The 25,931-nt window shown below is 49.9% G+C and overlaps 6 protein-coding genes across 6 annotated transcripts; 4 read left to right on the forward strand and 2 right to left on the reverse strand.

Moving 5' to 3' along the window:
• Positions 1 to 3,160: 3,160 nt before the first annotated feature.
• Positions 3,161 to 8,939, forward strand: INS49_008786 (uncharacterized protein; the record flags this gene model as incomplete). Its single annotated transcript, XM_043169525.1, has 7 exons — positions 3,161 to 3,198; positions 3,347 to 3,668; positions 3,913 to 4,688; positions 5,268 to 5,299; positions 5,440 to 7,762; positions 7,952 to 8,685; positions 8,740 to 8,939. 7 exons carry the CDS (start codon positions 3,161 to 3,163, stop codon positions 8,937 to 8,939), a joined length of 4,425 nt encoding a protein of 1,474 aa, XP_043027205.1.
• Positions 8,940 to 9,413: 474 nt separating this feature from the next.
• On the forward strand, positions 9,414 to 10,478 carry INS49_008787 (uncharacterized protein; the record flags this gene model as incomplete). The annotated part of the gene is made up of 1 exon (XM_043169526.1): positions 9,414 to 10,478. The coding sequence occupies one exon, from the start codon at positions 9,414 to 9,416 to the stop codon at positions 10,476 to 10,478; it is 1,065 nt and encodes a 354-aa protein (XP_043027206.1).
• Positions 10,479 to 11,027: 549 nt separating this feature from the next.
• On the forward strand, positions 11,028 to 12,727 carry INS49_008788 (uncharacterized protein; the record flags this gene model as incomplete). The annotated part of the gene is made up of 4 exons (XM_043169527.1): positions 11,028 to 11,093; positions 11,154 to 11,678; positions 11,764 to 12,460; positions 12,540 to 12,727. The coding sequence occupies 4 exons, from the start codon at positions 11,028 to 11,030 to the stop codon at positions 12,725 to 12,727; spliced, it is 1,476 nt and encodes a 491-aa protein (XP_043027207.1).
• Positions 12,728 to 14,246: 1,519 nt separating this feature from the next.
• Positions 14,247 to 16,007, reverse strand: INS49_008789 (uncharacterized protein; the record flags this gene model as incomplete). The annotated part of the gene is made up of 3 exons (XM_043169528.1): positions 14,247 to 15,401; positions 15,456 to 15,698; positions 15,996 to 16,007. 3 exons carry the CDS (start codon positions 16,005 to 16,007, stop codon positions 14,247 to 14,249), a joined length of 1,410 nt encoding a protein of 469 aa, XP_043027208.1.
• A 1,693-nt stretch (positions 16,008 to 17,700) lies between these two features.
• INS49_008790 (uncharacterized protein) lies at positions 17,701 to 18,669 on the forward strand (the record flags this gene model as incomplete). Its single annotated transcript, XM_043169529.1, has 1 exon — positions 17,701 to 18,669. The coding sequence occupies one exon, from the start codon at positions 17,701 to 17,703 to the stop codon at positions 18,667 to 18,669; it is 969 nt and encodes a 322-aa protein (XP_043027209.1).
• Positions 18,670 to 18,876: 207 nt separating this feature from the next.
• Positions 18,877 to 20,270, reverse strand: INS49_008791 (uncharacterized protein; the record flags this gene model as incomplete). Its single annotated transcript, XM_043169530.1, has 3 exons — positions 18,877 to 19,488; positions 19,669 to 20,129; positions 20,192 to 20,270. 3 exons carry the CDS (start codon positions 20,268 to 20,270, stop codon positions 18,877 to 18,879), a joined length of 1,152 nt encoding a protein of 383 aa, XP_043027210.1.
• Between the last annotated feature and the right edge of the window lie 5,661 nt (positions 20,271 to 25,931).

The raw sequence follows: 25,931 nt of genomic DNA on the forward strand, positions 1-25,931 counted from the left end.
TATTCATTATAATTAATTAATGGGCTTTAGCCTTATAAGAATAAGCTTTAATATAGGTATAAATAGAAAGTAAACCTTCTTTTTTATACTTTAAATATAAACCTTATTTAAATACCTTACGGCAAACAACTCAAGGCTAGCCCATAATAAAAACTATATTTTATTGCAAAATAAATTAATAATACTTTTATAAAGAATTATATATTAATATATATAAACTTAATTAAATTAAAAAGTAAATACTTATTTAATATATTATTAAATAAAATGCTTAAGGATTTTCCTTATAACTTTTTAATATAAAAGATATAATTAACCTTTTATTAATATTATATAATATTAAACTTATTAATAAACATTAAGCTTAATGCTTTATAAACCTATAACTTACTTTTAAAATTAAATTTAATTATTCTTATAATTATTAAAGAGCTTTTTATAAAGATTTAAAAAGATTATTAAGAATTAATTTAAGCTGCTTTATAATATAATAACTAAGTATAAAATTATAAATAATAATCTTTATAACTTTAATAAAACTAACTTTATAATAAATATAATTATTATATTAATAATAATTATATATATTAATAAGCATAAAAAGGTTAAATTAATTTAGCTTAATAATTAAAAATAAGCTATAATTATTAAATATATTAATATAAAAAGTTAATATATTTTATTATTTATAATTATTTAAGGTGCTTATTACTTTATAAGCTAAGTTATAAAGTTAGGTTTTTTAAATAATTAAGTTATTAAACTTACTTTAAATAAATAAATAAATAATAAAATTAATTTAAAATAAGTTTAATATTTTAATAAGCATATTAAGTAATAAATAAAGGGTATATATTAAATATTAATATTAAATAATTATAAGAGCTATATATTAATTAAATTTAATTAATATTATAAAAATAATAATATTATTTTTATTAATATATTATTATATTCTTTTTATTTACTTTAGCTATTAAATATTGCGTTATACTTACCTTTAAAGTATATATATAATAATTAAATTAACCTCTTTATTTAAGTATTTATTAACTATATTATTAAGTTTAAGTTCTTTCTTATATTTATAATAATTTATAATAAGATTTTTAAAAAGAATAATATTAAGGTAGCGTTTAAAAAAGCTAAAACTTTACCTTAAAACCTAGATTTTATTATTTTTAAGCTTAATATGCATTTATAAACTTTTGTATAAACCCTTTTCATTTCTCCTTAGCATTAAAAATCTTAAACATTATTTAATGCTTAGTAAATTATTAAATAATTAAGCTTTATTAAAGGTAAGATTTCCGTTTATTAAAAAAGCTTCCTTATATTAATTATAAAGGCTATTAATTAAATAGCAAAGAATGCATAAATAATAATGCATAAACTTATTATTTTAAAAAATTAAGTTTATACTTTTAAGGATATTAATATAATACTTATTAAATATTAAAAGGCTAAAAGAACTTAAATATAGCTTAAAAAAGCACTTATTATTAAGAAATCTTAAGCTTTTATTTAAGAAAAATAAAAAGGAAAGCAATTAATTAATAAAATAAATAATAGTGTTAAGGAGGCGGTTTGCAGTAAATTAACTAAATAATAATATAGTAATTATAGTAAAATTAAGTATAATGCAAAAACTTATAAAAAAAATAAAAAAGGGTTAAGTTAATTAAATTTTAATTATATTATAGCAAATTTAGCTTAATTAGCATTAAATAATATAAATATATTTATTTTAATAATTTATAATAAACTACGTTTTTAATAATATAATTAATATTATTTAATATAAAATGCAGATTTCTTATTAAAAGTTGCTTATTTTAAACTTATATTATACTTATATTAATTACTTTAAATTAATTAAATTAATTAAAAATAAGAAATTAAAAGCAGTTAATATTAATTAATGCTAACTTTTTATTTATTTATTAGCCTTAAGGTAGTATTAATATTAATTAAAGTTAAGTAAAATTGCGAAAATCCGCTACTTATTAATATTCATTATTTATTAGTAAATTATATTAAGTAAATTTATTAAATAATAATTATATATTAAATTTTAATTATAATAAGATTATTTATTTACGGAATTTAAGTTTTAATTTAATATATTTAATAAGATATTTTATGTCCTTTAATTTTAAGTATTGTTGATTAATTATGCGCTTTGCGTGATCTTTAATTTAAATGGGTTTAATTTAAGGTATATCTTGATTAAATGGATTTAAAGGGTATGGCTTAAGGTGGTTAACCCGGATAGGCAGTGAAACTGCAAGAGCTGTTAAGCATGTAATTATTTAAGTTTAGCTGTGGAATCTTGCGAAGCTATATAATTAAATAGCTTAGATAAATAAGTATTAAGATGATTATGTGAGAGTAAAGCGAGTAGTAGGAAATTAATGGTAAATTTATGGTAATGCTTTTATTATTTTATTAAATAAGGCTATATTTATAGTGGTTATTGGCTGGTATTTAATTCTTGTAATTTAAGCTAAGTTGTTAGGAGGTTTTGTAATAAGAGGGTTGTATTTGGTTTCTGGTTCTTGTTTTGTTTAAGTTTGTGCCGAAGGGCCGAGGGGCCGAGGACTACCTATCAATGCCCATAAGGGGTCTGTGCGGTGCTCCTTCCTCACAATGATCCATATGCGTGGCTTACCAAGTCAGACTAGGCACTGCTAGCCTTCCTTTGTGCTGCATAGCACTGGTCGCCGCCTGACGGTTGTGACGGAGTAATCACCCCTCCAGAATCAGACGACGTTAGAGGTGTCGGCCTACAGTAGCTGCAGCTAAGAGGATTCTCACGTGCAGATGACTGACATCTAGAATCATGTCGATGACGACGCCTGCGTTAGTAACTGCCAAGGGGCCAGATACTCAAAAGGGAAGCATTGCGCGCTCCTCGATTGTATGGAGCTTTGATCGAATTCATAGACTCTGAGTCCGATGGTGGGGGTTCCCGGACGGTCGAAGGCATGCTTGACATGTCGAAAAAGGAAGAAAGGGGTGAGTGCCCGCTCCCCCAACAGCTGCTTGCCTCAGATCATGCCCAGACCCCCTGCCACATCACCATCACCTTAGAACTCCAAGGAAGCTAACAGTCAATCCCCACGTGCCAGTGCGACTACCAGCGCCCATCTTGTACACAATGTATCAAAGCAAACATTCAGTGCGGTGGGTACGAGCGTGAGCGCATATTCGTGCACTCTACTGCTTCAACCCAAAAAGCGGTGATCAAATCCCGCGACACAGGCTCAGCGGCGAAGAAGCTGGGCCCTCCACCAAGCCTCGCAGGCCGTTCGCCGTCTTCCGCATTGGCGCATCGGCGCCACAGCAATTACGAAGCCGTGGAGATTACCCTCCCCGGGTCTCTGTCCAGGACCGCCAGCGAGGAGAAGTATGTCTCCCTGTACTGGGACTTGTTCTTACCCAAGTGCCGGGACCGAACGGCCTCGAGGGAGTGGACCAGGACCTCCCAGAGTTTATTCCGAACGGAGCCAGCTCTGAGGTCTGCCGTCCTGGCCGTGAGCCTTGGGATGCTAGCCGAGAGGGAAAATTGTCAGTGGATGGGAGAGGAAGGCGTGAAGGCGTATGGGAAAGCACTCCTAGAAGCGACGGCAGCACTGAAGTCGCCGTCCCGAGTCAAGAGCGACGCGGTGTTGCTTGCGACCAAGTTTATGACCACTTATGAGATGTTGTTTGGGGCAAGGACTGGGAATCTATTGGAGCTAGCACGCCGCTGGCGCTCGCACAACCTCGGGTCTTTGGCCATCATGGAGACGAGAACACCATGGAGTGCCGTTGAAGGCGATGGACACCACATATTCCTTGACAGCCGGCTGTTTGGGGTGAGTGACAGGGGCTCGAACTCGAAGCAAACCAAGCATTGGATATCACCAGCTGAACATGGAGCAGATAATCGACGGCATCAAACGGCGCAAGCGGACATCGCTGAGCCGAGATGAGTGGAAGACTGTCCCCTGGACAAAGCACGCAAAGGGAACCAAAGACCAGCTTCTGGACATCCTTGTCGAGGTTCCAGGATTTTTCGAAGACGTGGACAATTGTGAGAGCCTGGCCGACCCCGAAATGAAACACGAGGAATACCGGCGACTCGTAGCCACCTGCCTCAGTCTCCACGCCCAACTTCAGGCCTGGTATGGTGCCCTGCCACCTGGACAGAGATATGTGGACACGTCCGGCCTCGGGGTTGAGGATGAACGAGCGATTGAAGAGTTGCCAGGCATGTACACGATGCTGCTGTACTGGGCGACTTGCCTTTATCTCTATAACGCCATGCGGGTGCACAGCCAAAAGCGCCCGGCTAGTGTGCCCCCTTTCCTTTCTGACATCAAGGACGCCGTCAATCTCGGCCAGTACGTCAGTAATATGAGCCGGCTCTTGCCATTCTTCTTCAACCCAAATGCGGGCAAAGCCAACCTGCTGCTCGCGGCGTTCCCGCTGGGGACGGCACTGCAGTTCATGCTCCTCCTCAAGGGACAGGCGTGTGGTGGAGACACGCTGCCGGAAGAAGACAGCAACCAGCTGATGGTGCTTTTCACGAAGCCTGAATTCAAGCCGGTCATGGATTTCTTGAACAGCTTGCAGCGTGACAATGATATCCGTGGAGAGCGACCCGCAGCAACATTTGAGGACCGGGTGAAGCAGCGGGCTGGGTATACCACATTGGAAAGTGTATGAGGTCTGGTTTGCTTCCAATGTTGGTGTTGGGGGTGGGGGAAGGGTCAGCTTGTTGGAGGTAGGGTTCAAGCAGGGTTACTTGTATAGCGACCCAAGGGAAGGACGACAGGATGAATGACTTATCCCCGGATTGAGAACTATGCCACATTTGACTGTGTTGGAAAAAGGCTCCAGTGCCATACTGTGCCATGTACCGAGTGAATATGCACGCATGTCGGTGGTGATGTTCTGCAGCCACTCTGCCTGTGGCACTTCACATGCCCAGCGCAGTGATAGTCTACATAGGTACAAGGGCCAGGGTGTAGTGTAGCAGCAGTACCATGGGTACAGACAACTCTGGAGGCGCGATAAGCGATAACGAGAATGAGGGGCCTAAATTTTTGTAGGCGCCCGCAACAAATTTTCCTCTCCACGCAGGGTTCTTCCTGCTGCCCAACTGGTCGTCCTCTTTCGCCTTTTCTTTTTCTCCTCCATGCCCTTGGAGTCTTCCTCCTTTTCCTTCTGTACTTCCCAGGGCTACCTGTTCTGTGTTTGATCAAGATGGATCGTCAAAGACTGGTGACTCTGCTCCAAGAGAGCCAGATCCGTAAGTACAGTTGACACGACCGTCGCGCTCTCTTCCCCTCGTCCGCCCGAGTCCTACGGGCCCATGGTCGCAGCGGGTTTCCCCGGTCCTGTGTGCCTGCCTCCTCATGTTGCACTTGACTGACCTCGCTTCCTACGCAGCCGACACGCAGAGGGTCAAGGCCGTCACGGCAGAGCTCCAGAAGAACTTCTACTCCAAGCCCGAGTCCCTGCTCCTCCTGGTCGAGATCGTCTGCACCAGCGAGGATGTCAACCTCCGCCAGCAGGCCGCCGTCCAGGCTGCCCGCCTCGTCCCCAAGTACTGGGAGAAGATACCCGCAGAGCAGAAGGCTGGCGTCCGCCAGCATCTGGTCGAGGCCACCATGAAGGAGCAGCACGCCAAGTGCAGACACTCCGAGTCCCGTGTCATTGCCGCCATTGCCAGCCTCGACCTCGACGACAGCGCATGGCCGGACCTGATTCCTTCTCTCTTCACCCTCGCTAGCAACAGCGATGTCTCGCACCGTGAGGTCGGGTCCTACATCATCTACGCGATTCTCGATGAGAACCCCACGCACTTTGCCGAGAAGGTCCGCGACCTGCTCTCCCTCTTCTCCAACACCATCAAGGACCCTCAGAGCGCGGATGTCCGGGTCAACACCGTCATGTCTATCGGCGCTGTGTTGATGCTCGTCGAGCCGGAAGAGGATGAGGCTGCTGTCACGGCTGTTCAGCAACTCATTTCTCCCATGGTCAACGTCCTGAAGGATGCCGTGGAGAGCAACGACGACGAGAAGACCAAGCAGTCATTTGAGGTCTTCCAGCAGTTCCTTGCTTACGAGCCTGTCCTTCTCGGCTCTCACCTGCGAGACCTCATGGCCTTCATGGCTGAGCTGGCTGCCAACAAGAACGCCGACGATGAGGTGCGCTGCCAGGCTCTCGCCTTCCTGGCACAGGCTGTCCGCTACCGCCGGATGAAGGTGCAGGGTATGAAGGACATGGGCTCGCAGCTGACCCTCAAGAGCATGGAGATTCTCACCGAAATCGATGACGACGAGGACGAGGACGAGATCACACCTGCGCGGGCAGCCCTGTCTCTCCTAGACCAGCTGGCATCCGACCTGCCCCCTCGTCAGGTCATCGTGCCTTTGCTCGATGCTCTACCCAAGTTCGCATCATCCGCAGAGCCTGGATTCCGCAAGTCTGGTGTCCTTGCTCTGGGCACCGTGGCCGAGGGCGCCCCAGACTTTGTCTCCACCCAGCTCAAGATGATCATGCCCATCGTCCTGCGTCTGCTCAATGACCCCGATGCTGGAGTCCGCCACACCGCTCTCATTGGGCTGACTCGCATTGCCGACGAGATGGCCGAGGAATTGTCGGATGACCGTGATGCTCTCGTCGAGGCGTTGCTGAAGAACATCCAGGCTGCCAGCGCCGAGACCTCGGATGCGGATGTTGCCAAGAAGAACGTCGAGATCATGCGGTGTTCTTGCGCTGCTCTGGATGCTTTGGCGTCTGGTTTCGACTCTGATGTCATGCAGAAGTACGGCCCAGAGCTGATCACTCCCATCGGCAACCTCCTGTCTCATCCCGACTTCAAGGTCAAGGGTGCCGCCGCCGGTGCCCTCGGCGCTATCGCCGGTGCCATGGAGGAACACTTCGCCCCCTACTTCGAGAACACGATGACTGCCCTGGGACCCTTCATCCAGATCAAGGACAGTGAAGATGAGCTTGAGCTTCGGAGCGGTGTGTGCGACGCCATGGGCCGCATTGCCACGGCAGTCGGCCCCCAGAAGTTCCAGCCTTATGTTTTGGAGCTCATGAAGGCAAGTGAGGAGGCACTGAACCTCGGAAACCCAAGGCTGCGGGAGACGAGCTTCATCTTGTGGAGCGCCCTGTCCAAGGTCTACGGCAAGGAATTTGCCCCATTCATCGCCGGGGTTTTCAAGGGTCTCTTTGACAGCCTGGAGCTTGAGGAAGAGGAGCTCGTCCTGAACTTGTCCGAGGAGGAGAAGGCCATCATTGGCACGGAGGATGGTATCATCCAAGGTGGCAGGAAGATCAAGATCCGAGAACCCGAAGAGGGCGAAGAGGCCATGGAGGACGACGGCTTCGAGGATGAGGATGACGACGACTGGGGAGACTACGGCGTCACCCCCGAAGCAATGGAGAAGGAAGTCGCCATTGAGGTCCTTGGAGACGTGGTCACCCACGCTTGTGGTCTTGCTGAGATCTCGCAATACCTCGAGAAGGCGCTGGAGAATATCACACCGCTTGTTGAGCACAGCTACGAAGGCTGCCGCAAGGCGGCCATCAGTACTTTGTGGCGGTCGTACGCGCGTGTCTACGAGCTGTTTGAGGAGCAGACCGGCACCAAGTGGGAGGCCGGCTTCCCTCCCAAGCAGGCCCCGTCGGAGACCCTGACCAAGCTGGGCGAGATTGTCTCTGCGGCCACACTGAAGCTGTGGCCTGATGAGACCGATCGGTATGTTGACATCCCTTATCTTGTGCCCCTTACTCCTTTTATGATGAGCATCCAGCGTTATACCCAGCTCACTCAGACGCAAATTCATTGCGGGTGCTGAGAAAACGTCACATCTACTCCTGAAATATCTTCCCACTCGATCATGTGCACCCATCGCTTGGCATGGACAAAGGCTAACAACGTCCGAAGCAACGTCGTCACCGACATCAACCGCAATGTGGCTGCGACTCTGAAAGCGTGTGGGCCTGCCATTCTCACACAGGACAAGATGGTCGAACAGACCGTTACCGTTCTGACCACCCTGATCACCCGCTCGCATCCCTGCCAGCAGGATCTCGGTGATGAGGAAGAGCAGGACGCTGACGCTGGCTCTTCTGAGTACGACTGGCTCATCATCGACACCGCCCTCGACGTGGTCATAGGGCTGGCCGCTGCCATGGGTTCTCAGTTCGGTGAGCTGTGGAAGATCTTCGAGAAGCCAGTCATGAAGTTTGCCTCCTCTCAAGAGGACCTCGAGCGCTCAACATCGGTCGGTGTGATTGCCGAGTGCGCCGCACACATGGGCGCGGCTGTGTCCCCTTACACGCCTGCGATCCTCAAGCTCCTGCTCAAGCGTCTCACCGACCCTGACCCCGAGACCAAGAGCAACGCCGCTTACGCAACTGGTCAGCTCATCTACCACTCCACCGATGCCAACACCTACCTGCCGAGCTACACAGACATCCTCACCAAGTTGGAGCCTATGCTTTCCATCGACCACGCGCGCCTCAAGGACAACGCAACGGGCTGCGTGTGCCGCATGATCATCTCCCACCCTGATAGGATGCCAATTGCCGACGTGCTCCCTGTCCTCGTTGGTCTGCTTCCGCTGAAGGAGGACTTTGAGGAGAACAATCCTGTGTACGAGTGCCTGTACAAGCTCTGTAAGTTGACCTCACCTGGCCCAGCCCAGAAACAAATGACTAACCCATCTGCAGACGAAGCCAATGAGCCTACCGTACAGAGCCTGACCCCTAAGCTCATCGGGGTCTTCGAGAAGGTGCTGAGCCCGCCCGAGGAGCAGCTCCAGGGCGAGACGCGCCAACTCGTGCAGCGCATCGTCCAGAGCCTGTACAAGGCCAAGCCAGAGCTGTTCCAGGGTCACGAGCAGGTGCTGAAGGTTTCCGGTGCGGCTTAAACTTATGATCAATGATGAACCCGATGGAAAATTACATAGGAGCGGGATGGATAGCGGTGTGCACTGCCCCGGCCTTTTAATAATGACTAGATGAAGGTGTTCTGTGGATTGCTCTTTTGTTGTTTATAGCATCTCAGACCTAGACAGAGATATCAATGATTCCCCCTTTCGCTGCAGAGACCTCTACTACCGTTCCCGAACCATGATTCAAGCCGAGTCGGCGACACGCAGCGATACATACATCACGGGACACCGGACTTAAGACAGGACCTGGGTTGTACTGGGCATGTGGTGATGGCCACTGCTGACTCAGCAGAAGATCAAGTGGGGCAGGCGTGGCGACTTTGGCTGCAGCCGACAGTAGACTTCTTTCTTCTTATTAGTCTGGCTAGTGCCACTCAAGGCTCACATCTTGGCTTCGCTCTGCTCAAGAGCCCAGGCAGACTCTCCCGAGGTCGCCCCAGGATACCCAAAATGACCCAGGAGGAGACAAGACAGCAGCCAGCTGCACTGGAGACCATGGCAAGCGCGGAAACTGCTGGAGCGGAAGCCAAAGCAATCTCAAGATCAGGCCGAGAAAGAGTTGCCGAGGACGGCAGTCTCACCGTCTACTCAAAGCGGAGCGAGCGTCTTCGCAGGAAGCAGGGTCGCAGCAAAAAAGCACCGAGCGACCACCGCAGCTTTCTCGACCTGCCCTTTGACATATTGATCCATGTCCTCGCCTTTATCCGTCCCAGTGACGTTTTCCGGCTCTCCCGCACATGCCGCACCCTCAACACATTCCTCATCCAGGATCACCCTGCGCTGGTCGCGCGCACCATCATCCAGCGGCGCTACTCGTGTCTGGAGAAGTGCGTACGCCTCCCAGCCCTGCTCTCGGAAATCGAAGACCCAGGCCTTCGGGATCTGGTGCGGCACCCCGAAAGGCAGAAGAAGCTTGATATCCACAGGAGGCCCTACTATCAGCATGTGGCGCCCCCTGACCCGGCTCTGGTGTGTACCTGCATGACGTGCATCCTGCGGTGGAACCTCCTCTGCCTGGCTGTCGACTTCGCGCACTGGCAGGATGACCTGGACAAGGGCGAACCGCTCCCCATCATTCCTCGCGGCAGACAGCCCAAGTGGAATAGCAAGCTCCTGATCTCGCACGAAGCCATCGTGTTGAAGGCTGTCAATCCCGCCGTCAGCGGTGCTGCTTCTCCCCTGTGGTATGCTGCCATCCTCGAGGCCCATCTAGCCTCCACCGTGAGGGCCATATCGAGGCACAGCGCCAACAAGGGCAACAGGCGGCCGCGGTTCCGCATGACGCTTCAAGATATGGCGAGCGGGGCTGACGCTTTCCTGGAGAGGAGCGGGCCCCCGTCGGCGGACTTTCCTTTCCACCGTGACAACTACTACATGCTCGAAGCTTACCTGCCGAATCGGTGCTGGTTGAAGGAAAAAGGCAGGTGGGGTTACATGCCTGCTGAACAGCACAACACAGATCTAGAGCAGATCAGGAGGTGGGCTTCGTGGTGGACAAAGCCGACGCCCAGCTGAGCGGGTCGTGGTTGTTGGTGACTTGGGTTTGCCGCGTATTGAAAGCGACAACCCGTCACAGGACTCTGAGGCGGTGCTTGCGGGTTGAAGCAACCGTGCATATGGAAAGCGAAGCGGTAGTTTGAGTTGTCCGGGCAGGGGCCACAGGGGAGGAGAGGGGTGGGGGTGGAAAGGTGGGCGAGTCCCCATCAAATGTCATTGCTGGGAACTCCCGAAAGTCTAATACCCAAGGAGAATCCCACATTGGTTCTTTTGAAGAAACACTGGAAACATCGAAACCATCCGACTGCAGCCTTTATTAGGTACCTGGTCAAGCACAGCCGACCACCCGCATAATCGTTTCATAACGAAACCAACCTGCTACCCTGCCACCCTCTTGTCCGAACGGCCTATTTGGGGTTTTCCGACGGACGTAGGCGATGAAATACGGACAAAACCTGAGCTTGTAATGAATATTATAAAGACGATGCATCGTTGGAGGGCTTTACAGTCTGTGCTAGGTTGGTGGATCAACCGCCGCCCGTAGTCGATGTCGCCTTGTGCTTGAAAATGGATTTCATCAAATCGAATGCGCTCTACCTTGGAGGCGCGCTCCTCTGCGTCGCGCTGGCTAGGGTATGAGGACACTCTGCCATTCAAGCGTTCGTAACTAATAATAGACATGAAATCTCACAGTACATCTACGCCGGGCTCACAAACCCCTTGTCAAACATCCCGGGGCCGTGGTACACACGGTACACCACCCTCGTCTCAACATACTTCGTCATCACCGCGCACCACCCGGACTGGGTGCACGCGCTGCACGAAAAGTACGGGCCGGCGGTGCGCATCAACCCGCACGAGGTCGACATCTCGGACGCGCCGGCATGCCAGCGCGTCATCCACGGCGTCAAGGGCGGCTTCCTCAAGTCGCCCTTCTACTCGCTCCTCATCACCGACTCGTCCAGCGTCTTCAACGAGATCCGCCCAGAGATCCACCGCAAGTACAAGCGCCTCCTGTCGAACCCCATGTCCGAGACGGGCCTCAAGACCTTCCTGCCCCGCATCGACGGCAAGGTGCGCCTCGCCATCGAGCGCATCCGCGAGGAGAACAAGACGCGCGGCGCCGCAGATGTTGCCAAGTGGTTCATGTTCCTCTCGTTTGACGTGATCGGCGATTTGACCTTCGGCGAAGGCTTCGGCCAGCTGGAGAGTGGCCAGGTGTGTTACGACTCTACTCTCAGTTCATCGTGGCGTTTGTGTGTGTGAGAGCGTGTGTGTAAGCCGGATGCTAACCGATGTCAAGAAAAACCGATCCATCAATGACTTTGTCAGCCTGGGCTTCGTGGGAGGCCTGCGCTCCATGTTCCCCACCATATCCTGGCTCTCCCTGTACCTCCCCATCCCAGTCTTCCAAGACGCCACCAAGATCCAGTACCGGACCTTTGACTACGCCCAGAGCGCGCTGGACCGCCACGCCAGGCGCGTAGAGGAGCAGGGCGAGGACACCAAGCCGACCGTCTTCTCCAAGCTCTACACGGCCGGTGCCGAGGACACGTGGTCGCCGATCGAGATCCGGGACAACGCGCAGGTCTTCATCGTGGGCGGCAGCGACACCACGGCCAACTCCATGATCTACCTCATCTGGGCCATCTGCAAGCTGCCCGACGTCAAGGCCAAGCTCCTCCGGGAGCTGGCGACCATGCCCGAGGACTTTGGCTACGACGACCTCAGGGACATGCCCTACCTGAACTGGTGTGTGAACGAGACGCTGCGCCTTTATAACGCCCTGCCGTGCGGCCTTCCGCGCATCGTGCCCGCAGGTGGCGTCGAGCTCGCGGGCCAGTTCATCCCCGGCGGGGCTACCGTATCAACCCAGTCATATAGCTTGCATCGAGATGAGCACGCCTTCCCTGACCCATACCGCTTCAACCCGGACAGGTGGGAGCACACGACCCAGGAGATGAGAGACTGCACCTTGCCTTTTGGCGGTGGCTCGAGAAGTAAGTGCTGTGCAACACCAAGATGACCTTGTTCTTTGTTCCTTACGGTATCATCCTAACGGTTACCGCGTCCAAACAGCCTGCCTCGGCCGCCACCTGGCTCGCATCGAGCTACGCCTGATGGCAGCTCGCTTCTTCCGCAACTTCCCTGATGCCACCGTTTCCGAGCTGGAGGGTATGTGCGACAAGGACATGGAGCCTGCCCTACATTTCCTCATGGTGCCCAGCGGCCACCGGTGTCTGATTCAGCTTGATGGGGAGAAGTAATGGACAATGAGCACCTGTCAGCAGACAGGTAACTGTGGATTCTGGGAAATCATCCGGTACTGATGTGTAAGTGGTGGTCTCGTTTTTAATCTATATATATATATATGCTTCATAGCAATATGCATCCAGTCCCTTTATAAAGTGATAAACGCTTAAACACCTAGCGTTAAAAAGATAATATAATGTTAATAATAATAAGTTTTAAATATAATTATAGCTTATAATTAAGATAATAATAATAACCTTATAATAATTATATAAATAAGGTTAATATAAATAAGTTTTAATAATATTATAAATTAAAATTATTAATATATAAATAATTTAAAATTAAAGTTAAATAATTAATTTTTTAATAAAACTTAAAAAGATTTTTATAAAATATAATAATTTTATAAATAAAATTTAAATTAAAAGGTTAACCTTTTTTATTTATATTAATTTATATTATAAGAAAGATTTTATAAAATAAAGTTTGATTATAATTAATATTTAACTTTAAAGTTAATTTTAATAAAATTTAAAATAAAAAATAATTTCCTTAATAATTATTTATAATTATTTTATAAAGTTATTATAAAACTTTTAAAGAAAATTAAATAAAATATTTATAATGCATTAAATAATATAAAGAATATAATTATGTTATATTACTTTAAATTTTTTTTTTTTTATAAATAATTAAAAAATACTTTAAAGTATTAAAAAGTAATTAAGAATTATTATAAGAGGGAATATAAAGACAAGGCAGCTATCCTTAATATATTAATTTAAAGCAAGATAGCGCTACCTTTTTTATAAGGAAGAGGGTTGGTGGAAATTATAGGCAAGGGGTTTTATGCCTAAGGGGTATGGGGCCTAGAGCCTCAGTGAATGCTAGCAGTCAATGGGGCCCAGTCACACACATACTTACAAGAATGAAGAGCAGAAAGGGGGGTTTTAAGGTTTCTTTATTAGTGGAATGTAAATAGATGTATTAAGCCGTATGCAAATTTATGCATTAGCTTGGGGAGGAATGGTTGGAAAGCCGAGCAGATAGCAGATAGATTAATAAACAGTTGATTTCTTTTTTTTTTAAAAAAAAAAAAAAACACAGTGTGGCTGAAGCCACTGATGTGTAAGATGTAGTGAATTTCACATGCTTAAGCAAATTGGCATGGTCACATGGAGGCGTTGCTCTTTATTCTTTTGACGTGACACTTGGAAAGGACTAGAATATGATATTCTAACTTTGGGATAGAAGAGCTTTCTGGCTTTATCTTATATGCGATGAAATGTTAATCTCAAGCGATCGTGAAGGCAGCCTGCTGTAGGATAACATTTTACAGGATGGATTCCTACAGTATAGCTTCCTGTACGATAACCTTTTGCGGCACCACATTCCGTGGGACGGCCACCTTTCTAGCCACCCTCCGCAGAATATTCCAATTGAAATAGAAGAAGCTTATGACTTTGTATGTATCAACATAAGCATATGAAGATGTTAAAACGTCAAATGATGTGAAGTCGGCGACTGCGTCTACTCCACCCCACCTAGCTGGAAATATCCTTTCCATAAGTTCTGTAGTAGCCCCTCAGGGTCGTATTGACTCGCCACATCCTTCAACCTCTCAAAGCTTTCCGGTCCATATCTCTTCAAGACCTGCTGGGTGCTGCCCGCATAGTTCATATACACAAAACCCTTCAACTCGCCTCTCTCTGCTGCCATAGCCTCGACCTTTTCGATCAACTGGCTTAGCTCACCCTCAATCAGCTCATCCAGATTCGCATCGTCCCAGATAACAGTGAGTTGCACCAGCATCAACGGCCCGTCGCTCGGCCTCAGACCCAGCGCGTTTCCGCCGTTCTTTTGCATTGCTGTGAGGATATTCAGGGGTATGGGCTGGAACACAAGGTATGGTGTTACCATCGAAGCTGTGCCGTTGGGTCCGGGGCTCTCAGCAGCGGCTGATAGGAAGGTAGAGACTACCTCTTCCCAAAGAGGCACGACGTCCGTCAACAGGTCCGATTCCGTGACCAACACAGACGTGTCCCACCATGTCTGGCGGTCCCCGTACGGCTGGTCGATCGCACGGAGCGCTGTAGAGACGTTCTCTACAGTAACTGTATCCGATAAAATCCCAGGGGCAGACTTGAGCGGGGCGAATATCGCCGGTGTCGTACTGGCCTCAGGGGGTTTCGCGTGATAAAGACTGGCGGCCGCAACGTGCCCGCCCAGCTCTGGGGAGTAAGTCATGATGAAGTAAGTGTGCGCCTGCGGATCCTCCGGGAGCCCATTCGTCGTGAGGTTTTTAAAGAGCGGTATCAAGGTGGTGTTTAGGGCACCAGGATAAATAGCAGTGCTGGACCAGATGTCGCCCTGTGGGAATACGTCGAGGTCGAAGCGGGTCACGATGCCGAAGTTAGACCCGCCGCCGCCCCGAAGCGCCCAGAACAGGTCCTTGTTCTCGTTGGGGGCCGCGTTAACTATCTCACCAGAGGACAGGACGACCTCGTAGTTCTGCACGTTGTCACAGGCCCAGCCTCGGAACCCAGAGAAGTACGATATACCGCCTCCAAGGAGGAGGCCGGCAACCCCGACGTCGGCAACCCGACCGCCGACCACCCCCAGGCCCAGCGGATCGAGGACCTCGGTCACTTGAATCCATCGACTCCCGGACCCAACCGAGACCGTCTGTGAGTTGTTGGTCACAACGATATCGTTCAGGTGAAGTAAGTTAATAGTGACCCCCTGATCAATGTTGGAGCCACCGGCGAAAGCACTGTGCCCGCCAGCCTTCACGGTGAAAGGCGCCTGAAGCTCGGTCAGGGACTTGATGATGGCACTCACGTTGGCCGTAGACCTGGGTGTGACAATGCATGCTGGGCTGACTTCGCCCTGTCTGTTCGACCAGTACGTGTTTTCTGCGATGTATGCAGTTGAGTTGGGGTAAGCCACGTCGTCCGGGAACAGGGACGAGAGTGCGTTGCACTATTAACACCAGTCAGTCTGCTATACTTTGGACGGGATAACGTTAAGAAGACCTCACGCCATCGACGGTGTACTTTCCAGGCGTACTGTAGGCCAACGCCTTAAAGGAATCTACGGAGACACAGAGCACAAGCCCGATTGCAACCGTAAGAAGCTGCATCGCTGTTTACGAAGCATGCAAAGGCCCCGTCCAAGAGTCGCTGAGAGGATCGATATATTTGAGGGTGAAGTCATTAAAGAGTGCAGAGGATACGCGGAGCCCTGGGTTAAACACCTAATATGTGTATATTGAACTACCAGTAAGAACATGGAACGAAGGTTTGCGGTGACCTGGGAATACCGACATGACGAATCACACGAGCAGATGGTAAGAGACGATGTGACATGACCCATGCAGTAGCTCCCGGTCAACCGCAGGTAACACTCATTACAAGAGAGTTTCGCGGAGCAGGCGTACCATCACTCCATTCTAATCGTCACTATCAAGAGGGGGCTGGGCTCGGCAGGGAGTGTTCGATCCCTAGCGGCTGACATGCGTTGCGGCCGGAGCCTAATATTGAAGATCGTCAGCATTGCTCTGCGCCAACGCAAGCCATCTCGGAACGTGCAAATTGCCGAGCTCCAATCCCTTGCACCCTCCGAGATAGCAGACCTCGACTGTTCGTAGCGTCTTCTTTCGGTCAGAAACCCCAATTCGGCATGTTGAATGCGTGTTTATTGCTCTGCTCTACCCTAGGGATGACCTAGTCTCTGTGCAACAGTTGACCTGCGCGACCAACCGTTGAATTATACCTCCAGCTTCATTTCGGCAAGTGGCCTCGAACACATTTTCAACGATAGCAGGGAGGTCCAACAATGCTGCTCTGATTTGCTAAAAGCAGAGCATGATTGAGCGTGAAATCAGTTCTAGAGTCGTAGAGACACATTTAATATTGTTCAGGTGGCTCTGCGGAACAGGCACGCCAAAGCTAGATAGCAAGGCCAGATTGACGCCGTCCGCGAGAATGAGAGCGGGAAAGAGAACCCGCAAAGTCAGGGCTTCCTAACTGACTGGTAAGTCATCGAAATGCCCAGTTAGTCTAGTTCTACACCCATTCAACGATAATGTGGCCGTGAGCTCTCCTAAGTGAGCAAGAAAATGTTTTCCATTTCGCCCAATCTCCAAAGTCCGTGTTCGGCGGCTACTTGCGTCGGTTTGTGCTAGAGGCTTAGACCGCGTCGACCACCAAGGCGTTCAGTCCTGCGGTCGGTACGCTTGAAAGATTGAAAGGCATCGACCAGGACTTGAAAATAGCTTGGCTGTTTGACTTGCAGTCAGTTACTATGTAACGTATGGTTGTGTCTGCGTACCGCCATTTCACTGCCAAACTAGACACCACGCAAAAGTTGTCCTTTGAGAATTATTTGCACAAGAACACAAGTTAGGAATCACTCGATGATTGCTTGCAGGGCGAAATATCCAAAGAAGAAAGTGAGAAAATAAGAACACGATTAGGTATCGCGCGGACACCAAGCCATCATCGATCCGTCTAATGCTCCTCTCTGGCGGCTCCTAGATGCTGTGCCATTGTTATTTATCTCAATTTATGTATCGACTCTAGATTGCTAGTACAGTGACAAGTGATACAATTGTTGGCTGAAATCACCCTGTGCCTCAGAATCTACTGGGATAATTGATCGCATTTCATCAACGCGTCTAAACAGAAATTGCAGGAATTGGCGAGTTCTTGATATAAAAATGGAAAATACGCCGAAAAGCGAAAAGCCCACATGACACTTCTTCAACCAGTTCAATCTTCTTCCCACAGACAACGCAACACCCACCTCTGAGTTCCAGTTACTGAAACAATCGCACCCTCAACTGCTTCCTTCACCCCATAATCAAGCCCGACCTCTCAACTTACACGCCAACCCAACTCATGATCGAGTACCACAGAATGAGAGGCAGCGCCTCTTGACTCACGTCGCGAAAAGGAAGTTCCAGATCATGTATATTTATGCAATGCAACTGGAAGACAAGTCCTGGGGCTGGGTCGTTGTCCTTCCACAGCCTCTGCTGCCCTTCCTGCTCACGGCTGAGAAGTATTCCGAGATTTCCAGGTTTTCTCGACACCCACGAGATGGCTGGTTTGGTCTAAAAGCCGGTGGCGACCGGGTGGACACCGAGCAGGAAATGGTACCACCCTTGTACAACCCTTTTTATCAGCACTATGGATACGATCCTCAGTGCAGCCCGTATCGTCTTTATCGACCTCCCACCGAGGACACTTCTGGGGACGAAGCCAAGTCGTCTTCCAAAGGCCATACTCCTCCGCCGACTGAGGTTCATGCCACCTCGACATCCGCCAACCGGGCCAGCCCAGCCACTGAAAATCTTGCCAGCCCATCCGCTGAGGTCCAGACCAACACGTCTCTTGAGGCCCAGGCTACATCGTCTAAGCCTCCAACCGACCAGTCCACCTCGGACAAAGATGAGTGGTCGGTCATCGACACCCGCTGCGCCAACCCGCCAGAAACCCCCGGCCCCTGCAACGAAAACTGTAAGTACCCAAGCCACAATGGCAGATACTACGGGCTGCGCTACGTCCACCACCAATCGAACTGGTATAATACGACAATCTTCGTGGGTGGCCTGGATGCCCACATAACGGAGGAAGATCTCCACCCCTGGTTCCAAGGATTTGGGGAGCTCATGCACGTGAGGAAGAAGAAGGGGGCGGCGTGCGGCTTCGTCCAGTATCCTCGTCGCAAGGAGGCCGAGATGGCCATGTCGCAGATGCAGGGCTATCCTATCTTTGGAGCACGTCTCCGCCTCTCCTGGGGAAACCCTGAACTACATATGGACCGAAAATATTGGGAATATTATAAGCTGTCAACATGGAAGGCTTGTAATGCCTACGCAGATTTCAAGGCACGAATGGGTCGGGGCGAGGCGAGGAGGGAGGATGATCCAGACTTTTGGATGGAGTGATCATTCTATGCTTGATACGTGGATTTCACAGTTGGAAATCGATACCTTGTTCTAGTTCGTAGTTCGGTAGACTTGGCCTGAAGAAACGTGGATATCATCGTAGCTGTTCCTCAATTTTCTGAATGGTGGTAAACCAACTGTGGTCAATACAAGAGTTTGTGTGCCTTGCTCGGAGCTGCACTTCGTGTTTTCCATCCTGGATTGGCATCAAGTGATATTACCCTCCTGCCCAGTTTCCTCCCTTGCCATATCAAGTAGATTCAATCGCGCAATTCTCTTCATCAAGGCATCTGCAATGATTTCAGCAATGGCTCCTGCCTCAATGAAATACGATGCCCTCCTCGGCGGCTCCTCGATGTCACCAATCTTGGGCCCCGTCATATCCTTGATCAAAAGATTTCCCATGGTCTTTGTGGTCACGATCTCGGGAATTTTCCCGTGTCGAGCGTTGTCATTGTCGTCATCCGGTAATCCTTCCCGGGGCCGCTTTTCACCATGAGAGGGAGAAGGTACATATAAGTGTCCTTGCGGAGGCAGTGCCCACCTGCTCTTCCACGCTGCATCCATGAAAGCCTCCAGCAGTTTCATTGTGAGGTGCAGCTGCGGGAAGTGATGGACATACATCGATCGATTGACGAGTGCCGTCTTCCCACCGTGGTCGAGCCTCAGAGAGGCAATGTCCTTCTTCACCAAGCTCACAATCAACTCAACTTCTTCATCGCTCCACCGGTACTTGAACATGTCCGAAACTTTCATGTCGAATCTTGGAGCCCGCTGTCTGCTCAACTCGGCGGCTAGAACTGCGACGATGACGTCTGGCTTTTTGTTGATCTCGTGTCACAACTTCTCGGCGACACGCCTCGCTCGAAGTGTGCAGTCTGTGATGAGTTCATTTGTCCATTTCGAGGTGACTTGGATATCCCTTGGGTTGAAACCAAGGTGTGAGATATCAGAGAGCGGGACGGCACGGAAGGCTGGATCCTCGATGGGTCCGTAGACCAGGAAGCTGCAAGGCTGATCCGTGTCTGCGAGTTTTGCTTCGTGGAGCGCAGACATTTGTAGCACTTCCGTGATCGTGTTTGAGCCGAGCAGTTCAGTATCAAGAATGGCAATGTGCCTCTTGGAAAGATCTGGGTAGTCATCGAAAAGCTTGTAGTCGCCATTTGGAGCCTCAATGGCAGACAGCAATGCAGCTTGGTAGTCAGAAGTCCAGGAACTGAAAGCCGTGGGCTCCAGGCGCATTCTCATATGGGTTTTGATCAACTTGCTCGCTTCACCAGGGCTCAGCTCTCGAAGACGAGCTGTAGGAGACCACCTCTTGATCAATGTTTGCAGCTTGGCACCTCCGAAGAGATGAGGAACTATCCCGCTGATGTCGTTTCGTACGAAAGTTTCTGGCCCACCTCCAGAAAAGGCATGGAATCCCCGGAACAGAAATCTCGGTGTGCGTGTAGCCCATTCTGTTGGATGTGTCAGTCTAGCTACCAGAGGTGACCACGAGAATTTGAGTGCTAAAACTCACCTTTGAGAATCCTGTCGGGCTTTTCCCACTGAGGAGGAGTTGCACCAGCACTACTCTTCTTCGGGGCAGCAGACTCCATTTTGAAAGCTGGCTGTTTTGCTGGAAGCACTTGGTAATTACAATCCACAAGTTCGTGCTTCACAAATTTGCACTCTGTTATGTAGTGGACGTATATAATTAAGTGATTTAACCTTATATACCACACCCTGGAAGGAAGCGGTTTTCAGGCAACAGGACAAGCATTGCGCATGTCTCGAAATGCTCACATTGATAAGTGGGCGAGTCTAAAGCAGCCTCGAGATCATCTGTGCGAGCCGTCTCCTTCAAGAACATGAATGAGCCTTCCCATTCAAACTATTTGCAAATGATTTGATTGGGCGTAAAGCGTCTACGAATTGTAATAGCTTTCATTTTTGAGACAGCTTCTCTCTTGGACACAAACTGTCTAGGACACTTCGTCTTATTCATCGTTGTCTTTCATAGCCTTGATTCTGAATTAAACGTCTGCTTGACTAGATTTCGAGGCAACCTCACTTGAATTCATGTCTTCAAGGCCATTCCGAAATTTCTTCAAATAATGTCTCGGACCCGCCTTTGCGTGCGCCTTTGTAATTGGCTTTTTGAAAAGGTCTTTTTACGGATCGAGACCTTTTCTGTTTACCGAGAACAGTTTGAGAAACAGGAGGACCTAAGTGGACTAGTAGATCGCCTAGGAGATACAAAGAAAAGAGGACTTGTCGAGCCAAATCCCTCAAAATTTGCTGGACATTGGACCGCAAGACATGGAGGTGAAACTATGCCCAGTGACAGCATGAAATATTCAATGGTGCCACTGACGGAGCGAATAGCGGCTTGCTAATCATTTCTATGACCAAATTCTCCGACACGTGTAAGAACATGCATAGCATCGCGGAAGGTGTGGATAACATCTGGCAGACTTGCCGTCAAATTCGAGGTCCACTAAATTACACGCCAGTTTGTCACTTGTAGAAAAGGAAAACTTGGGTGTGGATGAAAAGCAGCGTTTCATTACTGCCAGATCCCCAAAATGGCTTATTGTTGGCTGCCTGTGTTTATTCGAGTGAGACCAGTCGGCAGGGGACCCGTGGGTGTGGCACCCCGGGAGGCTCCTGATTCACTCTGCAATGTTTTCTTTTTCTTTGTGCCCATCAGCGGACAGCCTGCCAGCCCACAAGATTGCCCCGTGAAAAACAAGATTCTTTGATGTAAACAATATCGAGTTGTTGCAATTAGATAATGGAATGCTTCATTCGTCTGCCGGATAATCAATTTCCGCGCCAATCTTGCCCGGGGCCGGGTGGCCTTTCGGGTGCTACAGCAGTAATTCCACCTCGGATTTCAGTAGGCGCCACCAACTGGTGCTTTTCCCAGCGAAGCTGTGGGCTCCTACGCAGCCAACCCAGCCACATGCAACGTTGGCGTGCTGCGAGATTGTGTCCAAGGAAATCAACCGCCCGGGTGATGGGCGTGTTTCAGTCCCGTAGGGCGGCTGAGTTGTGAGCATGGGCAAAGATGGGGTAAGTGGCACCCGGCCCAGTTGACCATGGTTGAAGGTCGGCCCTGCTGTAGGGATCGTGGGGCCGATGTTACTTCGTGATCGACCTAGAAATGGGGAACCTCGCTTGAGTAGAGACTATGTGGTGTTTTCTATAGCAATACGGTCATATTGGCGACGTTCCAACATGGTCCTCGACGTCAAAATGATCAAATCGCTCATCGACGAGCGCAGCGCAGCGCAGCGCGTGGCCTGGTAGCCTGGACTGCATCCAGAGCAGGCCACAAGCCGCGCAACGTTGCGGATCACGAAGTTCCCTCTACCCGGGAGCCAAATGCGGGCATGTGTCAGGAGCCTTTTGTTCTGTACCAAAAGCCCGCATTGTGAGTGTGGATATTGACTGTTTCTGCATCTTGCCGAAGACAAGAACAATAACAATCAGGCATGTGAGGCGAATACCTTGTCAAGGCTGCTGGTCTACTTGTGCAACTGGTCAGGCAGGATATACAGAATGCGGGCACACGGTGGCGCGAAGGCTTTCCGCATGGTCCTTGGAAAGCACCTGGCTCTCGAGCGTGCTGGCAGGCAGGCAGGCCTGGCAGGTTGGTCAACTCGCTCAGAACTCCATTGGTGTCGAAACCCGACGATCGGCTGCTGACTGCCAAATTCCCCATGGTCGGCGGCATGGTCTTTTAGGAGCTGCCTCTCCAGGTGACCGACTTCCGGACACCTCCCCGAAGGGGGGCCGCCAACTAAGAGTCCAGTTTGAAGTGCCCCGCTGCCATGTCGTATTGTTGGCGTGTGCCTTGCCCCTGCCAAGACCGGGGTGGTGTGGGAGAGGACTAGACGGATCGCCGATTCGGCTTTGCGGGATTTCGCCCTTGCCGTGCATGTTTGTTGAGAAACTGCTTCTGGCAAGAGAGCGACAGGACGAGATGAAGCATCGCGTTGTTCCTTCTTTGCCGCCTGCCAGTTCCTCCCCAAACCTGTTTGCAGTCTGGGGACGTGAATTTCGGTTGAGGAACGGATCCGGCGAGAGGGCTGATGATAGACGGGTCCGTGGCTGGCGCTGGGCCCTGGTTCTGACAGAAGCTTGTCGTGTAAGTCATCTTAGTAGCGAGCCGACAGGGCGGCTGGGCAGCTGCGGAAAGAATCGCCCGGGGCCCACACCGCACGGTAGGTATCCACAATCGAGCTCCATTCTGAGCCGTCGTGATCCACGGAATGGCGTTCTGACGGCCGGATTAACGTTAAGGATCGCCCGTGCCGGTGCCTCGTGCCAGGGGGCCAGTCGGTCCTTTCAGCTATCGGGGGCAAAAAAATGGCAGGAAGTTGACTGAAAACAGACAGTGAGTGGTGCTGGGTGGGAACTCGCAGTGCTCGGGTCCGTGAACGCAAAACTAGCAGAGGGACGGCGCTGCAGAATCTTTCAGCGGCCGCGTTGGTGTTGGTAAATCGGTGCGGTCTTTTTCGACCAAGTTGATGGTGGTCGTTACTTTGTCCTCGCCGGTATCATGCATCATGCCTGTGCCAGCATCTGGGACGTCTCCTGTAGTCTTACGTGGATCAGCGCGAGGAGCCTGCAGTAAGACGGTACGGCTCCACGACAGGCTGCAGCGCCGCGCGCAGTAGAGCGAGTCTGGCTCCAGCTGTGCTCGTGTGCGGGCTAATTGACCAATAACCAGGCCCGGATAGGTAGCCTCTCGGCTGCTGTGCTCACTGCTTGAACTGCTCGGGGCAAGAGTGAGCTCGACGTGCACACATGTCTGGGCCGCAGTTCCGCCCACCACGGCCAGATCGCGGAACAAATCGTCCAGAGACTCGCCCCTTTCTGCACTAATAAGTGGCCTTGGTAAATTGACAACCGGGTAGGGAGTGAGCGCGCTCGGATCGAGGCAACAGAGCAAGCAAAGCAATGGTCTCTGGACGACGCACATGTCCGGCCTCTTCCTGCGGCAGACGGAGGAGCACAGGTGCAGTAGCAGAGTCGTAGTGTGTGGTAGTAGTCTACTGAGAAGAAAGACGAGGCCTGCAGGCGTGCTGCTCATGGATCCGCGGTAAACCAGATCTGCAGCTCGGCGGCGGGGTGCGCCAGCGCTTGTGGTCCTCATGTACCTCCCCTCAGAGGGTACATGCCGTGTGCTGTTTCACATTGGGGGCGACTTCGCTCCACTGGCCGACTTGCACGCTGTCAGGCGGCTGTCACTGGCATTTCTGTCAGTCCAGAGGAGGCTGGGGCTTGTCAACGGCCAAAAGCCTAATGAATAAAAAGACCCGGCTGGCCGGCTGGTCCGGCTCGTTTCCCTCGCCCAGGACGGGACATGGATAAGCTCCACAAGCCTTCTTATTAGACTTCACCCAAGCCTTGTCCCGCCTGTCAATACGACCTGCAGAAACCTCCCTTCCCAGTTGCCATGATCCTGTCCGTGCGACCGGTCTCGCAAGCAATGTCCTTGATACGGGACACGTTGGAAGTGGACTGTGGTCGCATGCTCCCAAGTGCTGCCGGTGCCCGAGTTGTCCTTGGTCGGCAACGACGCAGCGAGACAGAGGACAGGAGATGCTGCAGCATGCAACCAGCCACTTGTGCATATGGCTGGCTGTCTCATTGTTTGTCCCGCATCGTCCGTCTGTAGTCCTGTCCATTCCGTCTTCCATTCCTGGCCATGCGGCAGCCAGCTAGGGCTGCGCTACGAGCCGCTTCATCTTGCAGCCCGTCGCCCGCGGTCCTGCAGTCGGCGGGACGCCTTCAAGTAAAGCAAGCGGCGCCCTGTGTCTCGACCTCCGACAGCCTATTCTGCGTCCAGGTGGGTCTGAGACCAGCGTCGAGCGCCTCTCGCTATCCTGGGTCCGCCGTGGCCCCGAGCGAGGGAAGGCGCCACAGTTGCACCGCATCCGAGCATGTACTTCTTTGTTCTCTTCTGGATTCTGTCAAGATTGGCCGTCGCAATCCACTGCAAGATTTGACGCCCCTGCCGATCCGGGCCGTCTCCTTGCTGTGGTCGTCCCCGCCGTTGGTTCAATCTTAGATATATATGGGCTCATGCCAGTGGTGATGTGGGATTTCCAGGCACTCCCGATGTAAACAAAGATCAGGTGGAGCCCCGTCGTCTGCACATGGACGGCTCCACCGCTCCACAGGGCGGCACTCCACAAGCAGAACTCCACAACAACTCCACGAACAGGTCAGCCAACGTACGTATGCTGGCTGTAGCACACTTCTTTGTAGGTGTCGTCATGGCCCCCAACTGCGCAGACGAGTCATTTCTCACATCAGCCTGAGGGTGTGACAAGCTCGCCATGAACTGTCCGCCCCTGGCGCTTCACTCCCAACACCACATCGTGATGTTGACATGACAGTGGTGAGCGAGGCGGGAGGGCTCTGGGCTGGGCCGTCACCAGCCGTGTGGGTGTGCTCCCCAAACATCGGATTTCCCGCCCTGCCAGGTCAAGCCACAGCCGTTTTGCGAGTTCGAATGGTTCGTTTCTGCAGACAAGGCGATTGTTTTAGGCCGGTGGGCCAACAAATAACAACCACAGCCGAGCTGCATGTACCTCAGTCAGAGGGGTACATTCCACCCAACCACCCCAAATAACCCTCACCCACCTTTCAAGGTTCATAGCTTGAGGCAAGCTCTTTTGCCGGGGCTGGATGATCTTCCACACACCCCCCCATGCGCCCAGGTACGTCAAGCGCACCCTGCCAGCCTGCTCGTAGCCAATGTGCACAGCTGTGCACCGTACCCCTCTTGCTCATCCATGTCTTTATGTGTGCATGTAGCTACCTCCTGCTCTCGGATATGCCCTACATGGCAAAGTACCTGGTGAATCAGATGTCTCGATTCGACCACCTTTTTTCCTTTTGTTGTGTCTCTGCAGTCCTGCTAGCTCCGTAATAGTGATCAACCGTGAGATTTGACCTGGCCTGCAGTGGCTATTCCTCTTCAAGGGAAGTGGTGCGGTGCTGCAAGTGAAGCTTTCTGCCAGGTTGTTCATATATCAGCTTGCCCCTCCCCCCCCCATCATCCCTTCGACCAACATCCGCAACCTTGACCACCTCACCTCCCTTCCGGTGTCACCACCCCCGAATTCTTACCACCGACTGCTGCTTGTTTTCCCACTGATCCACAAGATACTGCAAACTTGGACCATCGCTTTGTAATCGGCCGAATTTGGTTAGCACCGCATCGCATCGTTTGGTCCCTGCCAGCCACAAACCCGAAA

This window comes from Diaporthe citri (assembly GCF_014595645.1).
Source record: "Diaporthe citri strain NFHF-8-4 chromosome Unknown scaffold_3, whole genome shotgun sequence".
NCBI lineage: Eukaryota > Fungi > Ascomycota > Sordariomycetes > Diaporthales > Diaporthaceae > Diaporthe > Diaporthe citri.